Genomic DNA, 20,500 nt, shown 5'->3' with positions numbered 1-20,500 from the left:
GGTATCTGTGGGGATCAAGGTCATCGTGGAAATAGTATAGATAGATTATATATGTAAAATAGTATATTACAGATGTAAAATATTTCGCAGCCAATGTAACTTAACGTATAGTTGTTACACAACGTGATTCATTAGCTTAGCAGTAAATCAGTAGGTATAATAAGCCTGTGTCGAAATTCATTTCAGTGCATCAAGATCGATAAATGCGACACGTTTTTGATTGTTAATAAATGCCACGCGATTTTGATTGTTAATGTTTTACTTCACGGTGCTTTGTTTTTAAATGAAAACGAAGAGTCTACCAGGAAAACTTAAAATACGATTGTTTATGAACAGGCGATAACCCGGACAGCCTCTAAACCATGGATCGTTCATTTCAGCCAATCAGGTGACAAGAGCGACAGATAAGGCAGAAACGACAGATAAGGGCGCCGACAGGGACATCAAAGTAAACGACACCTGCGCTCCTCTGGACATGAAGCAAAATTGTTATCCACAAGCAACATACGATTGACACCATACATTTACAGGTAGTCATCTGTACAATAGACATTTCCACAATGTTCATTACTATTCTTACCGTGATAATAAGTGTTGATGTTCACATCTCCCCTGACTTGGCTTCGAGACAATGATGGAGCCACTGAGGTCTGAGTGTTGTTTCCAATTAAACGAACAGGGTCTGGAACACAGGCACCAGTTACCACTACTAGTTGCAATACCTGCTCTGGCCACCAGCCTACACAGTGCACCTTTAAATGAGTGGCCACTATCTTAATGACTCTCATGCCACACCGTGTGACACATTCTCTTGTTTTCTACTGAAACCATTTCAACAATAAACAAAAACATGTTGGCAACAAAATGGCAACATAAAAAAACGTAATTTTGCTAATTCTACTGTCAGTCATTACAGTATTATGGATAACTTTGTGTGTGTGTGTGTGTGTGTGTGTGTGTGTGTGTGTGTGTGTGTGTGTGTGTGTGTGTGTGTGTGTGTGTGTGTGTGTCTCTAAGCACCTTCTGCTTGGTCCTGGGTCCTGGTCTGCCCGTCCTGTGTGGTCGCCACATGATGAATAGACTCAATCTCTGCTCTCCACACAGGCTGCCCCCTGCTGGGCGCGGAGCTGAACAGCTGCATGTGGAAGGAGGTGAGGGCTGGATCGGGAAGCTTCACCTTGAAGTAGTTGGGGGTGTCACTGCTGTACCTCAGCACCAGCTGATCTGGATAGACCTCAGCGTTACAATCTGTGGCCAGACGGTACCAGTCGCTCATCTGAAGAGAGTTGGGCGGGTGTGGGCTGTCCCTCCAAACTCCGCCCAGCTCCGCCTCATCTCTCTGCACCCTCTCCCTCAGACGAGCGTCCTCGGGCAGCAGGTAGGAGCGGAAAACCCGACGGGACGCGCTGCACTGGTACACCAGCACCTTGGAATAGGGGGGGCGATATGGCAACAATGTCATATCACGATTTTCAAACATAAAATCTCGATTTCTATTATTTCATCACCATCTTCCATTGAAAAAATTAAAACAACAAAAACAACTGTCATATACTTGCAATTTGTCATTTGCAGTTAGTAAAATGTTAACCCACTGATGACACTCTCATAAAGTGCACAATTGGAATACAATAATGTGAGATGATAAAGTGAAGACAACAACACAGGTGAGAAAACATCACTTTGATACTGATAGTTAACATCCTCACTGCAAGACGATCTATACGATTTCTCTAAGTTGGCAGATTCGAGACGATCTTGTATTGATATCACGATTCACGATTTAAATATCGTTATATCGCCCGCCCCTACCTTGGAGTGCACCTTCACAGGAAGGACCAGAGAGGCGATGTAGTAGATGACGCCGAGAGCAGAGAAGGAGGGCTGTACAAGTCTGGCATGGTGTCGGGTCAGCTCGCACGTCTCCACACACACTCCGCTGTCACGTTGATGCAGGACCCTCACAGCATCGTGCACAGGTGACTCACCTCCGCCCAAACACAGGAAATGGGGCAGGTGGATCTCCTCCAGCTGACCTGACATGAGCTTGATGTCCATCAGAGGACCAGCGGGACTGCACTGCATGTGGGCCAGCTCTTCAGCAGAGGCGTACCAGTCCAGGAAGTGGTACTGGAGGGTGACTGAACCAGCACACAACCAGCGCAGACGGGACACCAAGCACTCGTAGCTCCCTGCAGCAGAGCTCAAGGTGTAGGAGGAGACGCCCTGGTCTGTGGAAACCTCAGGCTTCACCAGGACCCAGTGGCTGCTGTCTGGCACCTCATCACATGATGCACAGCCCCTGTGACACACACACACACACACACACACACACACACACACACACACACACACACACACACACACACACACACACACACATACCTGGTTAACCTTTGGGGTGGATTCCAATATGCGGACTCCCGTCCTCCCATGCCTACTCGTGGCCTCGCGATGACGTCACAGATAACAGCATTGTATCATTATCTCGCTAAACTCAAATGTCATGTTCTCATTTGCCAATGGGATGGTGAATGAAGAATAGTCCCTCAAAAGTTGTTGTGGCTAGGCTGGCACAGGGGAAACTTAATCTTTTTCTCCACAGAGGCAATGAAACGTGAGGACACAACAAGTGTCGCACCGATACTGATACCAGTATCGGTGGATCGGCACTGAAATGGTATCGTATCGGCGAGTACAAACAAATAGGGCACCGATACGATTTACAGGTGTTTCTATGACACTTAAACAGCCTTGAAATTAGTTATTTCATAGAGGTATTTAAAAAGTATAAAAAGTTTTGCTGGATTCACTTTGTATTAGTCTTTTTCCTGTTTCACAAAGGTAGGCAGCAGCCTGACAAAGTCATGCAATGATTTTACATCCAAGTAGTATGCACTACAGTCCTTCTTATATATACACATTTCAAATAGGGTGGTATCGGTATGGTATCTGTATCGGCCGATACTGCACAGCCAGGTAAGCTTATCGGGTATTGGTATCAGGGCCAAAAAATGGTATCGGTGCAACACTACAAGCACATACAGAGGACGGAAGTATATTGGAATGCACTCCTTATGAAGAGACAAAAACTCAGAATGGCTAGCAACCATCATGCTAATGAGAGGCTTCTCTCTCTAGAAACACAAGTCAAATCTACACACACACACACACACTATATCTAACAGTCTGTATGTCTCCCTCACACACACACACCGATGTACACACTCACTCTGACACAGCGCGTATTCTGCACAGTATGATGTCCATTAGACTCACCTGGGAGTGTCGACACAGAGGGCCTCTGGAGTGTCTGAAGGGTGGAAGCTCCTAGCGGAGGCTGAGGGCTCCTTCTTGTAGGTTTTATCATTGAGTCTGGAAGAGATCAGTGATTATTAAATATGCATACTGTAGAATACAGAGGGTCTTCCAGTGATTATTAAGTATGCATACTGTTGAATACAGAGGGTCCTCCAGTGATTATTAAGTATGCATACTGTTGAATACAGAGGGTCCTCCAGTGATTATTAAGTATGCATACTGTTGAATACAGAGGGTCCTCCAGTGATTATTAAGTATGCATACTGTTGAATACAGAGGGTCCTCCAGTCTGTGTAGGTGAAATGAGATGTTGAGAGCTACTGACTGTAGCGCATGTGGTGTACAGTTCTCACTGACTGACCTGTCACTGATTCTTGAGAAAGCGGCTAAAACATGTCTCTGCAATAAACTGCCAATTCTGTTGAAAATAAACTACATTTTCATGAACAGAATGAATCCAGGTAAAGACACAGGGGTCTGTTACATAAATGTACAGTCGTTTGAAATATTTAAGTGTAATTTTATTACTTTTCATGGCTATAAACCTGCCCACACCCTGTAAAAACAGCTGTCCCAAGGACAGACATCATCATTTCAATTGACTTAAAATGTAAAAATCACTGATATTATTGAATAATATCACTATGATGTGAAAGTCCATATTGAAGTGGTTCTGCAGATATGCACATAGTGCGTGTAAAGCAATATTTACTACTATTTTCTGATTGCTCAAAGTGTGTCCAGCATATTAGTCACCACCGTCAGATTTTTTTTAAAAGACAATAAAATCAGGTATGCGCAAGGTCATTGTCATTACTTAGGACCCCTTTTCAAACCTTTAGATCTACTGAGTACTTCACCATCACTGAAGCTCCTGTTAGTTTACTAATTTCTCCTCAATTTGATAATTTGTTTGGACACTGGTACTGTCCCAACCATAAACTGTCAACACCGTCGGGGGTTTTAATAGTATTATTGTTACATTAATGTTAATTATATATACTTTTTCAGAAGCGTGAAAACGAAGTGGCTAATGTGAGCAAAAAATGCACAATATGTAAAAGAGTGTTTTTTTGTCTCACACCGTCAGATGTCACCACCGTCAGATTTTGTTCCGCTCATCATCTTGTTCCATATTTTACTAAATTGTGCTGGTTAATGAAACATTATCAGACATGTTAGTAATAATTGTGACCCAAACTTATACTCCAGCCTCCACTGAGGTGCATTTGGAGGGTTTTTTGTCACAAAACCTGACGGTGGTGACATCTGATGCAGTTCACAAAAAAGCATGTGTTTTACATGTTTTTGACAAGTTTTAAGAATATGCTTCCAATAAGTATCTACAATTATGTTGAATTGTAAAAGTAATTCACTTAAATACAGTAAACTTATTTTTTTACTTCTAATTCTGTCTGACGCTGGTGACAAAACCAAGAAAGAGCCCATTTTATGAAAAATGTAAAACATGGGGAGCTTGGCCAATACATTCACTGCACAGCCAAGACGTTCATCTATGATAATACACCTCTATATTTTGGATTTGAACAACTTAAAACCTGTTTATGCCACATTTTCAATAATCTAGGCCTACTTCCTAGAGTATCTAACAAATGAAGAAAAAACACATGCACAAACATACTGTGCACACATAAAAATAAAGTGTTTATGCTAGATGTCATTGAGAGGGCTATGTATTTTGCTAAATGTAGGTAATAATTAGGTCACTTTCACCACCTTCAGATTACTGTCACCACCGTCAGTTTTTAAGTCACCACCGTAAGAAGGAGTTTTGGACATTTTAAATGAATGTGCTTACACAATTTTCCTTTGTAGTTGTTGAATTATCAAAGTAATAGCAAATTTAAGCCTACACGAATATTTGTGAAATTACAAAAAAATGTTTGATCTATTTAGCCATTAAGTAAGCATTGTCTGACAGCACATATTTTTAAATTAGAACACATGAAGCAGTATTAAAATAGAATGAAAGTGAATTTTCAACATTTAAAGGCGTATGTGTGAAACAAAAAACACACACAATCACTTAAAAACTCCAGATACATATGCAACCAAATCAATACACTTTTTATTGCTTTTAATTGTGTCTGACGGTGTTGACAAAAAACAAGAAAAACCTGATTTCTGAAAAAAATGGAAAATGGGGAGATTGGCCTTGTACATTTCTGAAAAGCCAAGACCTTTGTCTACGAGGATATACCATATTATTTTGTAATTCACTTCGTTTTTTTCTTTCAAGATTACAACCTGTTTTTCTCAAGAATCAGTGCTGTACTGTAGATATTGCCGGTTTTCAGACTAGATCTGTTGACGATGGCGCTCTAGAAACGAACAAATGTCGGCTAGGGTATTTAATTTTGACTCTAAGACTGATTTTTCTTCAGGTGCGCAGAGGGTGTCAGAAGATTAAACAAAGCCATAATCTGAGCAGAAAGCAGCATCAGTGGCCATTCGTTTGGACTAAATAATTGAATTAATGGACTGGAGTGTAGTGTAGTGGAGTGTAATGTGATTGAAGTGTTGAATATGACAGAGTAGTGTGTAGTGTGATGTGGAAGCTGTAGTGTAGTGTGGTGTGGAAGCTGTAGTGTGGTGTGTGGTGTGGAAGCTGTAGTGTGGTGTGGTGTGGAAGCTGTAGTGTAGTGTGGTGTGGAAGCTGTAGTGTGGTGTGTGGTGTGGAAGCTGTAGTGTGGTGTGTGATGTGGAAGCTGTAGTGTAGTGTGATGTGGAAGCTGTAGTGTAGTGTGGTGTGGCAGCTGTAGTGTAGTGTGATGTGGAAGCTGTAGTGTAGTGTGATGTGGAAGCTGTAGTGTAGTGTGGTGTGGAAGCTGTAGTGTAGTGTGATGTGGAAGCTGTAGTGTAGTGTGATGTGGAAGCTGTAGTGTAGTGTGGTGTGGAAGCTGTAGTGTAGTGTGGTGTGGAAGCTGTAGTGTAGTGTGATGTGGAAGCTGTAGTGTAGTGTGATGTGGAAGCTGTAGTGTAGTGTGGTGTGGAAGCTGTAGTGTAATGTGATGTGGAAGCTGTAGTGTAGTGTGGTGTGGAAGCTGTAGTGTAGTGTGATGTGGAAGCTGTAGTGTAGTGTGATGTGGAAGCTGTAGTGTAGTGTGGTGTGGAAGCTGTAGTGTAGTGTGATGTGGAAGCTGTAGTGTAGTGTGATGTGGAAGCTGTAGTGTAGTGTGATGTGGAAGCTGTAGTGTGTAGTGTGATGTGGAAGCTGTAGTTTGATGTGATGTTGAGGCTGTACTGACTGCAGTGTCTCCAGTGTGCAGTGTGGGTGCTGCAGCAGGGCAGAGAGCTTCTCCTGATGAGCCTGCAGGCCGTCCTCCCGCAGCACGAGGTGTCGCAGGCTGCAGATGCCAGAATTCAATGCAGACAGCAGACAGATGCAGACGCTCTCCGTCAGCTGACAGTATTTTAGCCTGCAGAAAACAAACACCCACGTGCCCACATGCACACACACAGAAACACTTAAGATTTTGTGCTTATGTTTCATACACACACACACACACACACACACACACACACACACACACACACACACACACACACACACACACACACACACACACACACACACACACACACACACACACACACACACACACAGCCAGTTCCCTTACTCTAGAGTCTCCAGTGCACAGTTGTAATGAGTGAGGGCAGATATTAACAGCTCCACCCCGGACTGCAGGATGCCATTATTACTCAGGTCCAGCTGTTTGAGGCGAGATGAATGGGAGGTCAGGACAGAGGCCAGATAGGAACAGCTCTCCTCTGTCAAATTGCAGCTCCATAACCTAGAAGACATGAATAAATATTTAGATATTTAAACAACCTGCATCAACCAGATATCTGCTGTTAATGCAACTCCTCTTCTCTCACTGCATTTAATGAGATTTAATTCATGGAATGCTTACAATATTCTTGTAAACCACGGCAAACTAATACATTGCAAATATGTAACACATTTCATGGTATAATTACAAAATGCAGATACATATTTACACCCACAAGAACACACACACACACACTTATGAATTCTTACTGTAGTTCTTCAAGTTTGCAGTTTGGATGTCGAAGAGCAGAGCATAAGAGTTTCACTCCTGAGTCCTGCAGGTTGTTATCGCTCAGGTTCAGCTGTTTGAGTTGTGAGGCGGGTGAAGTCAGGGCAGAGGCCAAATAGGAACAGCTCTTCTCTGTCAGCTGACAGAAAACTATCCTAAAGAAGATTTTGGGAAGATCAGTTTTACCATTTGACTATTTGCCAGACTCATACAATCATTGTTGACCATTACCAGAACCTGCGCTTTCAGTGTCTGTTGTAGGTAGAGATACTCCGATAGATCAGCCTTAATGCTGATTGGAGCATCTCTAGTTCTAGGCATATGCAATGAATTTAAAGGTATTTGATGTGAATCATTCTACTATCCATCTTCAATGTGAGAGATAAATGGAAGAAAAAGAAACAAATGTGCCATGATTTGCCATCATGGATGGAACAGCTACAAAAAAAAAAACTGGATGGGAAAAAAATACATGAAACAGAAAGTCTATTTCCATGCCCCACCCAGTTAGCATTAGTTCCCTCATGTGGGTCAATGATGTTTTAGTAGTAGCACACGTCAGGGTGGTGCAACCACAAATAATGCCACTACTGTTTGGATTACATGGGGTTTGGATTACATGGAGTTTGGATTACATGGGGTTTTGTTTTATTGGATTGTCTAAGAAGCCTATTCATTGCAGTAAATAACTTTCCAACTACTGATGAATTTATGGGCAATAGCTGTGGTTATACCACCTGACGGCTGAGCCCAAATAAACTAGAGATGTACAGGATCCAAGATCCGGATCCGGCAGGATAATAGGGTTTTTCACAGGATCCGGATCCGTCAGGATCTTAAGCAGTGGATCCGGCAGTTACCTAACAATCAGGATCTGGTGCATCTCTAGCCTAGGTTTTTCAGTCAGTCTTTCACAACCCCAATTGCTGCATGGAGTGAAATCCAATGAGTCTAAAAAATTGTTTGAGCCAACGCAATAAAAAGGGCCCACGTGTGTGCGTAGGCTATGTGTTTCAACCCTTTCGTAGGATCCGATATCCGGTTCCGGATCCGGCAGGATCTTAAGCAGTGGATCCTAAAAATCAGGATCCGGTGCATCTCTAAAATAAACATCATTGACCCACAAACACTTTCCCCCAAATACAATGACTACACAGCAAAATAATACTTACTGTAGTTCCTCCAGTCTGCAGTTTATATGTGAAAGAGCCGAACATAAAAGCTCCACTCCTGAGTCCCGTACTCTGTTGTAACTCAACTTGAGCTGTCGCAGATTGGAGAAGTGTGACATCAAGGCAGACGCCAGATAGGAACAGCTATTCTCTGTCAGAATACCCGTCTCCATCCTTTAAAACAAATGAACTCACAATGAGCATCTGGGGCCGATTTCACAAAAAACAATAATCATGCCAGTGATTGGCTCAATTTTCCCTTAGGGATTATCTTAAGAGTGTTGTACAGTTAATGTAATGCTATTTAGTATTAAATCCATTAAATTACTGTAATTAAATATGATTTTCCTACATGAGTGTCCAAACAGATTGTTGGCCTGTTGCTGAAAAGTGCCAGCTTCATCTGATTCCAGTAACTTTGAGAAATGCATGGTGTTACTTTGTTAAATGTAATGTGTGGTTACAAAACTGCACTCATTACGTTAATTCAACCACACTAATGCTAGTTGAGTCGAAGACAAGACATTAGTCAGAGATGACATTAATACCTAATAGTCATATCATTACCAATGTTAGTAGGACAAAGGCTCAAACAATCATAGCAAAAACTAACAGCACCAAGCACATTACAGCTGAACGCTCTTAACTTGGCTCATCTTCCTGAAGGTGATCCATGTTGAGCTTATGTCCAAATTGAGCTTATGTACTCGACATTAACTGCTAAAATGCTAGTTAACATAGCACCATACATTTTTCAGAAAATATTTAATCAGTCACAGAAATGTTGCACCTCCCACCCCCTTAATTAGGTGCATTACTTACCGAGCAGATACCGATGTTGAGACTACTGGCATCAGCCTCTCAAGGACGTCATTGGGATTGAGTAAGTCTGTTTGATCCATCTCTGGTGTCTTTATGTACTTCTGCAGGTCAAACCCATCCATCTGGTTTTCTAACATGTTCAATCTGAATTGTTTGGTTAGTCTCGTTTTGGGTAAGGGCATCTCTACAGACAGAGTTCCAGAGTCTCGATCTATGTGCTCCACAACAGCATGATGATTCACTTCATTCAGGAGGTAGAAAGGGCCAATCCTGTTTCTCATCCTATTGTCAATCTTTTGCAAGACTATCTGGGCTGTGCACTCTGAGCTCAGTGATTGGTTGCTTGCCTGTGGCAGTAAGTATCTTAGGAGACTCTGATTGGACTCCAATGAAAACCCCACCAGGAAACGTACGAAAAGGTGTAGGTGTTCATTTTGTAAGTTTAGATCAACTGCTCCATGGTATAAATCTTCCTGTGTTGCAGCTCTCAAAAGAGAAGAGAGTTGAGAGGTTCCCTGTTGGCCTGGCATGTCCTGCTCTCTGTTGATGAAGCAGAGGAACACATGTAAAGCTGCAAGGAACTCCTGAATGCTCAGATGCACAAAGCTGAAAACCTTGTCATCGTGCGTAACAGCCTCCTCTCTGAAGATCTGACTAAACACTCCTGCATACTCTGTAGCTGCTGTGACATCAATGCCACACTTTCTCAGGTCATCATCATAGAAAATCTGATTGCCCTGCCTCTGTTCCATCTGTTGGAAAGCCAGTTTCCCCAATTTGACAATCATTCCAACATCCTCATCTTCCCTTGCACTGGTCTGAATGTTCAGATAGTGGGTGTACATCTGAGTGAGGGTTCTCGGCATCGCTACACTTTCAGATCCGCCTGACATTCTCTCTATTACAGTTGCTGCAATCGAACAGAATGCTGGAATGTGGCTCATGGTACTGATATCCCTAAATGTCTTCATATATGAGATGGTTCTGCTAGCTAGGTTATCATCTGCCATTCTCTTCTTGAAGTACTCTTCTGTCATATGCTCACTGTACCCCCTTTTTTCCGTCAACTGGTCGAGACGATCATAAGGGATCTGATCGGCAGCCGCTGGCCGGGTGGTGATCCAGACGAGAGAAGAAGGAAGCAGATGCCCCTTAATGAGGTTTGTCAACAGCACGTCCACTGGGACTGCTTGGGATACATCATAGCACTTTGGGTTGGAGCGGAAATGTAGAGGAAGTCGACACTCATCCAAACCATCAAAGATGAACATGACTTTATGCTTGGACCTGGTGAGGACGCTGGGATCTTTTATGTTGGAGAAAAAGTGTGTAATAAGATCCACCAGACTGATGGTTCTCTCCTTCATGAGGTTCAGCTCTCGGAAAGGAAGAGGCAGTATGAAGTCCACCTCCTGACTAGATCTTCCTTCAGCCCAGTCCAGAATGAAATTCTGCACGGAGACCGTTTTCCCAATGCCAGCCACTCCCATGGTCATTGCAACTCTATTCGTTTGTCTCTCACGGTGCAATGGAGTCTGTTGGAACATTTTACTGCATTGGATTGGTCTATCCCAATTGGACTGGTCCCATGCCATCTTCTCCATGTGCCTGAGCTCCCCCCTATCGGTATTGATTCCCTTGCCCCTGTTTGGAATGAACAGGTCTCTGCACATCGGACTGAGTGGGTTGATTCCCTTCACCAGACTCCCAAACCTCCTTTGCAGGTGAGCTTTGTGGACTGCTTTGTGGACTGCTATCTGCTCCATCTCCACACTGACTGTAGGCTATTGGTGAGACATTAACACTGTAGCAAAACATAACAAAATAAAAAACAAAGATGTGCATGGGTCAGTGACAAATAAGAGCTTGCTTTTCTACAAGTAAATTACTTAGAAAAGTACAATATGATATTACAAAAGAACACGCTCTAGTGATGACCCACTTTCATACTCTTTACCATCCAATCACAGCTGCTGGTCTGTATGTGTGTGTGTGTGTGTGTGTGTGTGTGTGTGTGTGTGTGTGTGTGTGTGTGTGTGTGTGTGTGTGTGTGTGTGTGTGTGTGTGTGTGTGTGTGTGTGTGTGTGTTACGTTCAATATGCTGTGCAATAATGTGTAGGATGTCCTGTGTATATTGTGTACTGCAACTATCTGTGACCATGTACTTTCTATGATTTACACTTTACAGATCAGATTTCCAGAAACAGTTATGAGTTATAGTTATGAGTTATACTTTGTGGACAAGCTTTTCAGTAACACTAGAGCTCCTATCTTGTCAGCATTTGGAATGTGTACATTGTTTACAGTTAGAGTGTAACCAGAGAGACAAGAAGAAGAAGAAGAAGAAGAAGAAGAAGAAGAAGAAGAAGAAGAAGAAGAAGAAGAAGAAGATTAAAAACGTCAGCTAAGTGTAATGTAATCAAACTTGTTATATCCTATCTTTTTAGTGACGAGGTATAACCCCAGAACTGCATTTCCCAAATGTGCTACAAACAGTTGAAGAGGAATTCCATCTCACACCTCAAACCCTGACATGTCAGTAGCCTACCTGCCTGGTGATGCATCATCACACACACACACACACACACCCCAAGTTCCAAATGGTAGGCTATAACTGGAACCAAGGGTGACGGAACGAGTTTTGAAGTGGTGGTGCATTTTTTTATTATTATTATTCTTTATCTCTTAACAATGTTACTACTGCTGCACTCCACTCATTTGTCTACAGTAAAAGTTGAGAAAGCCTCATTTAGGGAGCCCAAAAGTGGGGATTCAAATGCACTGCATCCCCCTTGGCCTTTTGGGCACCTATGACTGGGCCACACCAGTGCTTTACAGGCTGATAGAACTGGCCATGCTTGTAAGACAGCTCTTCCCAAAAAGATCAATAGGATTTAGATCAGGGGCTTGTGCTTACCTTCATTCGTTCCAGTGGAGGTAGATATCACGCAGTGGTGTAGTCTACTTTTTTGAAGTGGGTATACTGTATACATCTGTGCTATTCTAAATAATGGATCACTCAATTTTAAGTGCGTATACTGAAATCCCTGAAAATTTGAAGTGGGTATACTCCGTATTAGGGCTGCACAATTAATCGAAAAATAATCAAAATCGTGATAACATAGTGAAATCGAACTCATGATTTTAATCGTGATTTATTGAGAGCATCCTTGAACCCAGAACATACTGACAGGCTGGTGTTTCTGGCCTGAAATCTGTCCACTTAAGTTTCATGCTATTGCCTTTACATAATTATTACAATTCATTTTATTTTGCTCATCCCGTATGTAATTAATTCTTGGTTATATTTCATCTTGTTATAATTTTCAAAAAAATCTGCAAAAAATCAATAATCGTGATTAATAATCGTGATTATGATTTTGACCAAAATAATCGTGATTATGATTTTTTTCCATAATCGTGCAGCCCTACAGTGGAGTAAGTAAGTAGCCAATCGGGGCCAATTTTGGTCCCCTAGGGGAAATTCTTTCTCTGCACTTTATCCCATTTGGACTAGTGAATCACATTGAAGTACACCCACTAGTCCGTAGCAGTGGGCTGCCTGCTGAGCGGCGCCCGGGGAGCAGTGTGGGGGTTAGGTGCCTTGCTCAAGGGCACTTCAGCCGTGGTCCAGTCGGGCATTGAACCGGGAACCCTTGGGTTGCCAGTCCAGTGCTCTAACCACTGAGCCACGACTGCCCCCACTTTTTTTTTTAAGGAGTGGCGTGGCCCTATAGGTAAGTAGAGCCGGGTAGGGGTCCTCTGCCTTTTTCAGCAGATTGTTCACTGTTTGGACCAACCACTCCGCTTCCCCCGTTGCTCAGTGGGAATGCTGGGCTGCTGGTCACACGCTTGAACCCATAGGAATGAGCGAAAGAAAAGGCCTGTCCCGAAAACTTTGGCCCATTATCTGACATCATGCCATGGCGGGCAAACATGGACTTAAGTTGACTGATGACATTGGTGGACCTGGTGTGGCACAATGCAGCAATCTCGACGAACCTGTAAAAGTTCTCGACAACCAGCAAGTAAGTTTTACCTTCCAACGTGAATAAGTCTGCCCCCAACTTTTGCCATGGATGCTGAGGACATTCTGTTGCTTTGAGCGGCTCTTTGGCGTTGTGTCGTTCTTGAATGCAGGTCCTGCAATGGAGCACCATGTCATTTACTTGCTGGCTGAGTCCCGGCAACCACACAGACTCACAAGCACATGCCTTGCATTTCACTATCCCGAGGTGGCCCTCGTGTTTGAAAGTACATCACTGTGCAGTGCAGATGGGATGACCAGTCGCATTCCTTTGAATAAAAGGCTGTCAACTACGGTCAGCGTTGCACGCTTGGGCCAGTAATTCTATATCACTGGCTCCTGTTTGGTATGGGCAGGCCAGCCTTCAGCACTCAAAGTCATTACACTTGAGCAAACATTGTCAGCTTCCAATTGCTCTTTTAAGGTCTCCAGGTAGGAAGCACTGACAGGTAAGTGGTCCATGATTGAATCCACATAGATGTTTGTGCTTTCCATGAACTCTGTATCTTCAGAGGATATGCGCGCTGTCACCGGTGAGCGAGACAGTGTGTCAGCTGTCCAAAGTGTTTTTCCCGGTGCATACACAATGGAATACATGTAGCGCATCAGCCTCATCCTGAAGCGCTGAATTCTTGGAGGGGTTTGTGGTCGGTCTCCAGGCAGAATTGGATCCTGATAAGGAACTGCTTGAATCGCTCACATGCCCAAGTGAGGCCAAGCGCCTCCTTCTCGACTTGTGCATACCGCTGTCCGGTCTGGGTAAGTGAGCGCGATGCGTATGCCACAGGCCTCCAAGCGTGGGGTCATACGAGGCCAACACTGGAGGAGAAGACAGGACTTTTTTCAACTCCTTGAATGCCATGTCCTGGGCCACATCCCAAATCCAGGCATTTTTCTTTGACAGCAGGTCAATCCTTGTCTGACAACTGAGGAATGAATCTGCCTAACTGATTTACCATTCCAAGAAAGCTTCGTACCTCTTGAGACATTCGTGGGGACTTTCATCTCTGTGATGGCCTCGGTTTTCATTGGGTCAGGATGTAAACCCTCCACTGAGATTACGTGACCTAAGAAGACGACTTTTCCCTTCGAGAGATCGCACTTCTCTGAATTGAGCAAATTTGTTTATCTTGGTCTCAAGAGAGATGAACAGACCAAGGATATGAATCACTGGAACCATGTTGTGTGATCTGAAGAGACCAAGATAAACAAATTTGCTTTCGATGGTGTCAAGCATGTGTGGTGGTAAACAAGTGAGTTTTACAAAAAAGGTGTATCCTCTCATAAGCCAAGCATGGTAGTGAGACTGACATGGTTTGGGGATGCATGAATGCTGTCAACATTGGCAATCTGAAATACACCTAAAAGAAACATGCATGTCAACATGCACTGTGATTACTGAAGCAGATCATGATATTCTCCATAGGATTGCATTCAAATCTCACACCAATCTATTTAAGCCAGATGCAGACTCAAAATGTAAAAGTTCAATGCAAAGAAAGGTTGAAACGCACACTGATGACCTCCCTTGTTATCCCTTTTCATTTCGTTTCATTTCGAGACGATTCGAGCCAACATAGCCCCTTCTCTACCGGATTTTAATCTGAGGTGTAGTCACTTTTGTGAGTACATGTTCTAACATTAATGGCTGTATTTTGTTTTTTTCTGAGTGAACAAGAAATTTAAGCGCTTAAATATGTTGTTAAAAGGTCACTAATCATTGTGTCAAAGTTACATTTCTGTAATGCTTTCCTATGAAAAGATATACTCAAAAATCTGCAAAACTGTGAGGGGTGTATTCACTTTCGTGATATACTGTAGGTGTTCAGCCGTTTCGCTCTGAGCGTTACAAAATGTGCAAGTTTTTTTTATTTTTTTATTTATTTTTTTATTAACCTGAGGGACTTCTACAATGCACAATAATTACCTCCGCCAGGAGGTTATGTGATCGCCTGGGTTTGTGTGTGTTCTGTGTTTGTTGTCTGTGTTTGTTGTCTGTGTTTGTTTGTTAGTTCGCTGCTATTCCACTGCCTGCCACAAGGTGCGCACGGTGAGCACTGAGTAGAGGCGTGCCTGCGCGTGTCTCAGCAAGGAACAGGGAGAGACTCTCTCCTTCGCCGCCAGCTCCAACACCAAGTGCATTTCAACTAAAAAGTTGTTCATCTGCAGGCAGCCTTCATCCGCAGGCAGTAACCAGTCCTGTCAAATGAATTACCACCGCTACCAAAAATATTCAATTTGTTATGTGTGGCCTAGGCTATGTTATCATTGCTGGTGCGAGAAGGACAGTGACCGTCCCCGCAGATCATTTAGGTTCACAATGCTGTCGAATTAATTACGTTGTCAAAAAACATGGAAGTGATTGTGTAAGTTCACAATGTTGTTGTGGACTGTGACTTACGTTCACAATCCTGTCGAATTAATTACGCTACCGTTGCCAAAATAATTTATGACTCTAGACCTACGTTCACAGTGCTGGTAAAATGCATTACATCCCCTTCGCTACATTTAAAGATAACCCCACGTTGTTTGCGAGATGGACAGGGATCAGAAAGCCCGACAGTATGCCTATGCATAATGGTTGAGCACCGGCATATATTCCACACGGGTGAGCCTGCGCCATTCTAAACAGTAAGGAACAGGGTGGGACTGTCTCCTTTGACGCCAGCTCCCACACGAGTGCTATAAACCTAAAAAGTTGCTCATCAGCGGGCAGCCTAGCCCTAGGCTACACCCTCATTGCGAGAAAGGACACATACCCAGAACATGGGCAATAACCCCAAATGAATATGATTGGTTTGTACGACTATCAGTGTTATGATTGGCTGAAATACCGGAAGAGGCGAATGGCACGCGAGTCGTGCGAGTTTCGACCAGAGCGCCAGCCCTGCGATCCTCATGGAAAACAGTGGTAGGTCCTAAATTATCCCCACGGTGTTTTCATCTGTTTTTATTGTTTTGTAATATTGTGGTGTGTGTACAACAATAAACACATACACGCGCATATAGAGGGACATGCTTTATCCCTGTGTATACGTTTAATTGTTAAATACAAATCTGCTATTATTAGCTAACTAGCTAGTGTTCATGTCAACAGACCATAGCATTCAAATGGGACATAAATCACATTTTCAGCCCCGTCATTGCAAATAGTAAACCGTATAATGGGATTTATAAGATGGTGTCTTATTCCAAGCGCAACCCTTGTGTCTTAGATACATGTTTTGACCACCTTGTTGTACAGAACTGGTACTGGCTACTACTAGCCAGCATGTCATGCCAATATGAATATTTAATTCTCAACTAGATCTAGAGCTCCGATTGATTTTACAGCTTTAAACCATGTTGTCATCGTTTTCTAAAGTTGAATGGGAAAGGGGCAATGTAATGTAATGAGACAATGTAATAAGCCTGCCACCCTAAAGCCTAAAACCTAACCTATAACTAAATGATATACACACTAGTAGTGAACAATTTGTAAACTGACCAATTACTACAGTACAATTCAACATGTATACTGTGCAGTATCACAACTACACATACAATTTTCCACAGTCACACACCAGCTCTGGAAGCTCCCGTACTCATTGTGTGTCAGTGCATTGCGGTCTGTGTTCTACAACAGTCTTGTATTGTTACATTTTATTTATTGTTGTATTGTGTATATATGTAGTGTGTTGAATTGTGTACTACATGATATTACATGTGTGACCATGTGTATTTTTTTAGTAGGCCTATTGTGTTTACCCTGTTGTGTGCAGTGCTTGGTTTCACGTTCTGTTTTGATTTTTGTTTTGCGTGTGAATTTCCATTTGATAACCAACTACCCTCAGCTGTTTCCTGGGGGGGGGGGCACAGTGACCAGCTGATTGGACTGATTGGAAACAATGATCTGACTTGGCTGCGATTTTTCAGTGGTTTGCGGTGCACTCACTTCTGCTGTGAAATGCTTGTTTGCTGTGTCTTGTAATTGGGGTGCTGTGTTTACAAATTACTTGCCGGTGCCAAGGATCGGATAATGCCAAAGCGATTCCATTGCAAACTCTAAGACACATGTTGGTAGGCTCAATGTGCTACTTATGGGGGTAGTTGTGGCTACTTTCTTTAATAGGGATCCAGAGAGAAGACCAGATGTGACCAGCCAGAGGAGAGAGAGCACGGCAGAGAGGTCACAGCAGAGCAGGAGGAACAGAACAGAGGGAACGCCATCGAATTGTGGTTTCCACACAGTGTACGCAACACTCTCAATCCTCCATCTGGGTCGTGATTAAGCCACACCCAGGCAACGCAAGTACACTTTTGAAAATAGTTAGCGTACTAAACATTCTGCTGGCTGTGAAGGCTCTTCCCACTGCTGAGACCCTTTCTCTGTCTTTCCCACATCGGAGGCATCGGCCAGTGCCAGTGAAGTAAGGAGGAGGAACCGACTGCTGGAAGGGACGGTAACCTGGGTATGTTGTGCTAAGCTCACTGCTTCTGTTGCTGACTCGCTTGCTGCCTCTACTGATGCTTCCCTCGCTGGCTGCTGCTGGGTGTTCGTTTGCTCCTCTAGTTGCTTGCACTCTATTTGCACAAACTGGGGTTTTAATTTGGGACTTGATTGGACTGCCATTTTAGCATTGGACATTTAGGTGCATCTAACATTGAAGGTTCCCGCTTCAATAATGAATTATTACAAGTTAAATTGTAACTTGTAATAGTATATTATTGAAGAGGGAACTTTGTTTGTCAGCTCGCTACTCTTCACCACACCTGCAACTTTGTCTGGTCACGGACAAACGCAAAGAAAAGGAAGAAACCAAGGTGACATGTGTTGTGTGCGATGTAGCAGTGAGCAAGACTAATTCCTTGTAAACAGTAGTGTTCTTTACCCATACTAAAAGCTGTTTTCATTCAGATTTTGATTCCACTTACATTTTAACCATTCTCTCCCCCTACCTCTGCACGGCTACTTTCTCTGCAGCTGGAGCAGAAGCAGCAACAGAAGTAGCAGAAGGTGTGTGTCTGGCTGTGGCAGTCCACCCATCAGGTCCTGAAGGAGACCAGGGAGTAAGCCAGAGGCTCCAGTATGCACAAACACAAACCTGTTACAATTTACTGGGTTTTTTGTGAAGCACACAGCACAGTATGTGTTGTACAATGATTTTTGTCCTGTAGTCATCCGGCCAAATTTGGTTTCTTCACAGGTCTACATGGGAAGCCTAAATCCCACCAGGCTCAACGGAGGAGGAGGAGGAGGAGGAGGAGGAGGAGGAGTAGGCAGGTTTAAAAAAAGGTTTGGGTCTTGGTATACTTCCTTACACTTAGTTTTGAACCATTCATCCTCTATTAGTCAATTAAAGATACAAACCCCAACTCCAAAGAAGTTGGGACACAAGGTAAATTGTGAATAATAACAAAATACTGACATTTTCAAAACGTCTGATTCTTACATTAGATGGAGAAAGGCACCAAGAAAACATATCAACCATCAAAACGACCAAAATGATTGTTTTGGGGGATATTCATGATTATGTAAAAATAACATGTCTCAAAATGTTTGTAATGTCCTATGTCATTCACTCATTTACTTCCCTCAGCTTGTACGATAGACGTCTAAAATCCTTCTGTCGACTGCTCTCTATTACCACGGCGCATCGACTTAGATGACCCCATCCCTTCAGCCAACTTCACCAGTTGCTCCCCATCTCATCAAGGAGGTAGACTCTCCTGTCATCTCATACATCACAATACATAGACCATCCATCATTCTTAAAATACAATATTTAGGTGCCTGTATCAAAGAGAAATATGGGATAGTCTGAGTTTCTTGTGTGTTCATTTGTTGGTTAGTTTGCGGTGCATGTGTGTTTCTGTCCACCAGAGAGTCTCATCTATAATATTATTGTCTTACATTGAACAGTTATACTGTAGAACACATTTCACATCACACATACACGTATTTCGCAGATTTCCAGGTGTAATTTTCAGATGAAGTGTGCCTACATAACCAAGACCATAGAAATGCATGCTGCCAACCACAGTAAGTGTAATGTTGACTTGGCTGTGTGGTTGTTTTGTCTATAGCCATTTTATCATTGCCACTGCCTTCCAGAAGGGACCAACCAACATGAACCAACAAGAATTACTCCAGGACTCAGGGATCAACACCTGGGTTTCAATTGGTTTGAGAGAGATGAAAAGGAATTGGAAGTGGGTAGGGTCAAAACAGTGGTACAGTCTACATAGAACACAGGTATATGCAGTATACCCACCTGAAAATGTATACACACCTAAAATTGATGAATTCAATATTTAGAATTAGTATATATATATATACGTATATACAGTATACCCACCACAAAAAAACTGCTCAAATATACAGTATATCCACCACAAAAAAGTTAACTAAGTAAAGTAACTCACACCACTGGATCAAAATATTACAATATGCCATATTTTGTGAGGTCTTGTGAGCTGTAGTTTTAGGAATTCTGGAATGCTTCAGAATGCTTTTACTCTCATACCTCAATAGGTGCAGCTCTTCCATAGTTACAGTCCATTTAGCTTGGAAATTTGATGATGAATGTACAAGTAATTATTATACAGCCCTATACAAAGTTGCATCCATTCACTTAAAATGCGCTTTCTCAACATTTGGATGTGATTATTTCTCGATAACTGCCTGTTGCACTATTAATGCCCAATGCTGATGGCAATGAGGTTTGTCACTTTAGATTCACTGTAACATCTCTCCGCAAGTAGAACATTGTTACTTTTCCAATCCGCTGTGACATTACAATGACACCTACGATGCCCTCAAATGTTTCCATTCCAACGCATACCCCTTCCGTATCTTTTTAAATTTGATCATTTGACCAGGCAGCAATATTTGATGTCACAAACATTGTAATAATACATCTTTCGGGCATCAAAGACAAGTCTCAACTTCAGTTTATTTTATGGTAAACTGTGACATGGCTTGGTGGTAACCAACCGAATGTCTACTTTGCCTTATCTCAAGATTTCGGTTGGACCTTTATTTTGACACGATTGGTCTAAATTCCAGATTGATGCTTCTGGCTTATTTTTATTAA

General features: G+C 42.7%; 2 protein-coding genes across 2 annotated transcripts in view; one reads left to right on the top strand and one right to left on the bottom strand.

The window, feature by feature from the left end:
• flt3 (fms related receptor tyrosine kinase 3) overlaps positions 1–20,500 on the top strand; it is an 85,085-nt gene that overhangs the window by 43,414 nt on the left and 21,171 nt on the right. The gene's annotated exons all lie outside the window — the stretch shown is intronic.
• Positions 1,013–11,163, bottom strand: LOC134455434 (NACHT, LRR and PYD domains-containing protein 1 homolog). Its single transcript, XM_063206484.1, has 8 exons — positions 9,398–11,163; positions 8,576–8,749; positions 7,385–7,558; positions 6,963–7,136; positions 6,591–6,761; positions 3,280–3,375; positions 1,813–2,302; positions 1,013–1,426 (listed from the first exon to the last, which is right to left on the bottom strand). Exons 1-8 carry the CDS (start codon positions 11,161–11,163, stop codon positions 1,013–1,015), a joined length of 3,459 nt encoding a protein of 1,152 aa, XP_063062554.1.

Source organism: Engraulis encrasicolus, chromosome 9 (assembly GCF_034702125.1).
Source record: "Engraulis encrasicolus isolate BLACKSEA-1 chromosome 9, IST_EnEncr_1.0, whole genome shotgun sequence".
NCBI classification, from domain to species: Eukaryota; Metazoa; Chordata; class Actinopteri; order Clupeiformes; family Engraulidae; genus Engraulis; species Engraulis encrasicolus.
Note: the sequence above shows the minus strand (reverse complement) of the source record. Positions and strands in the feature narration are given on the sequence as shown.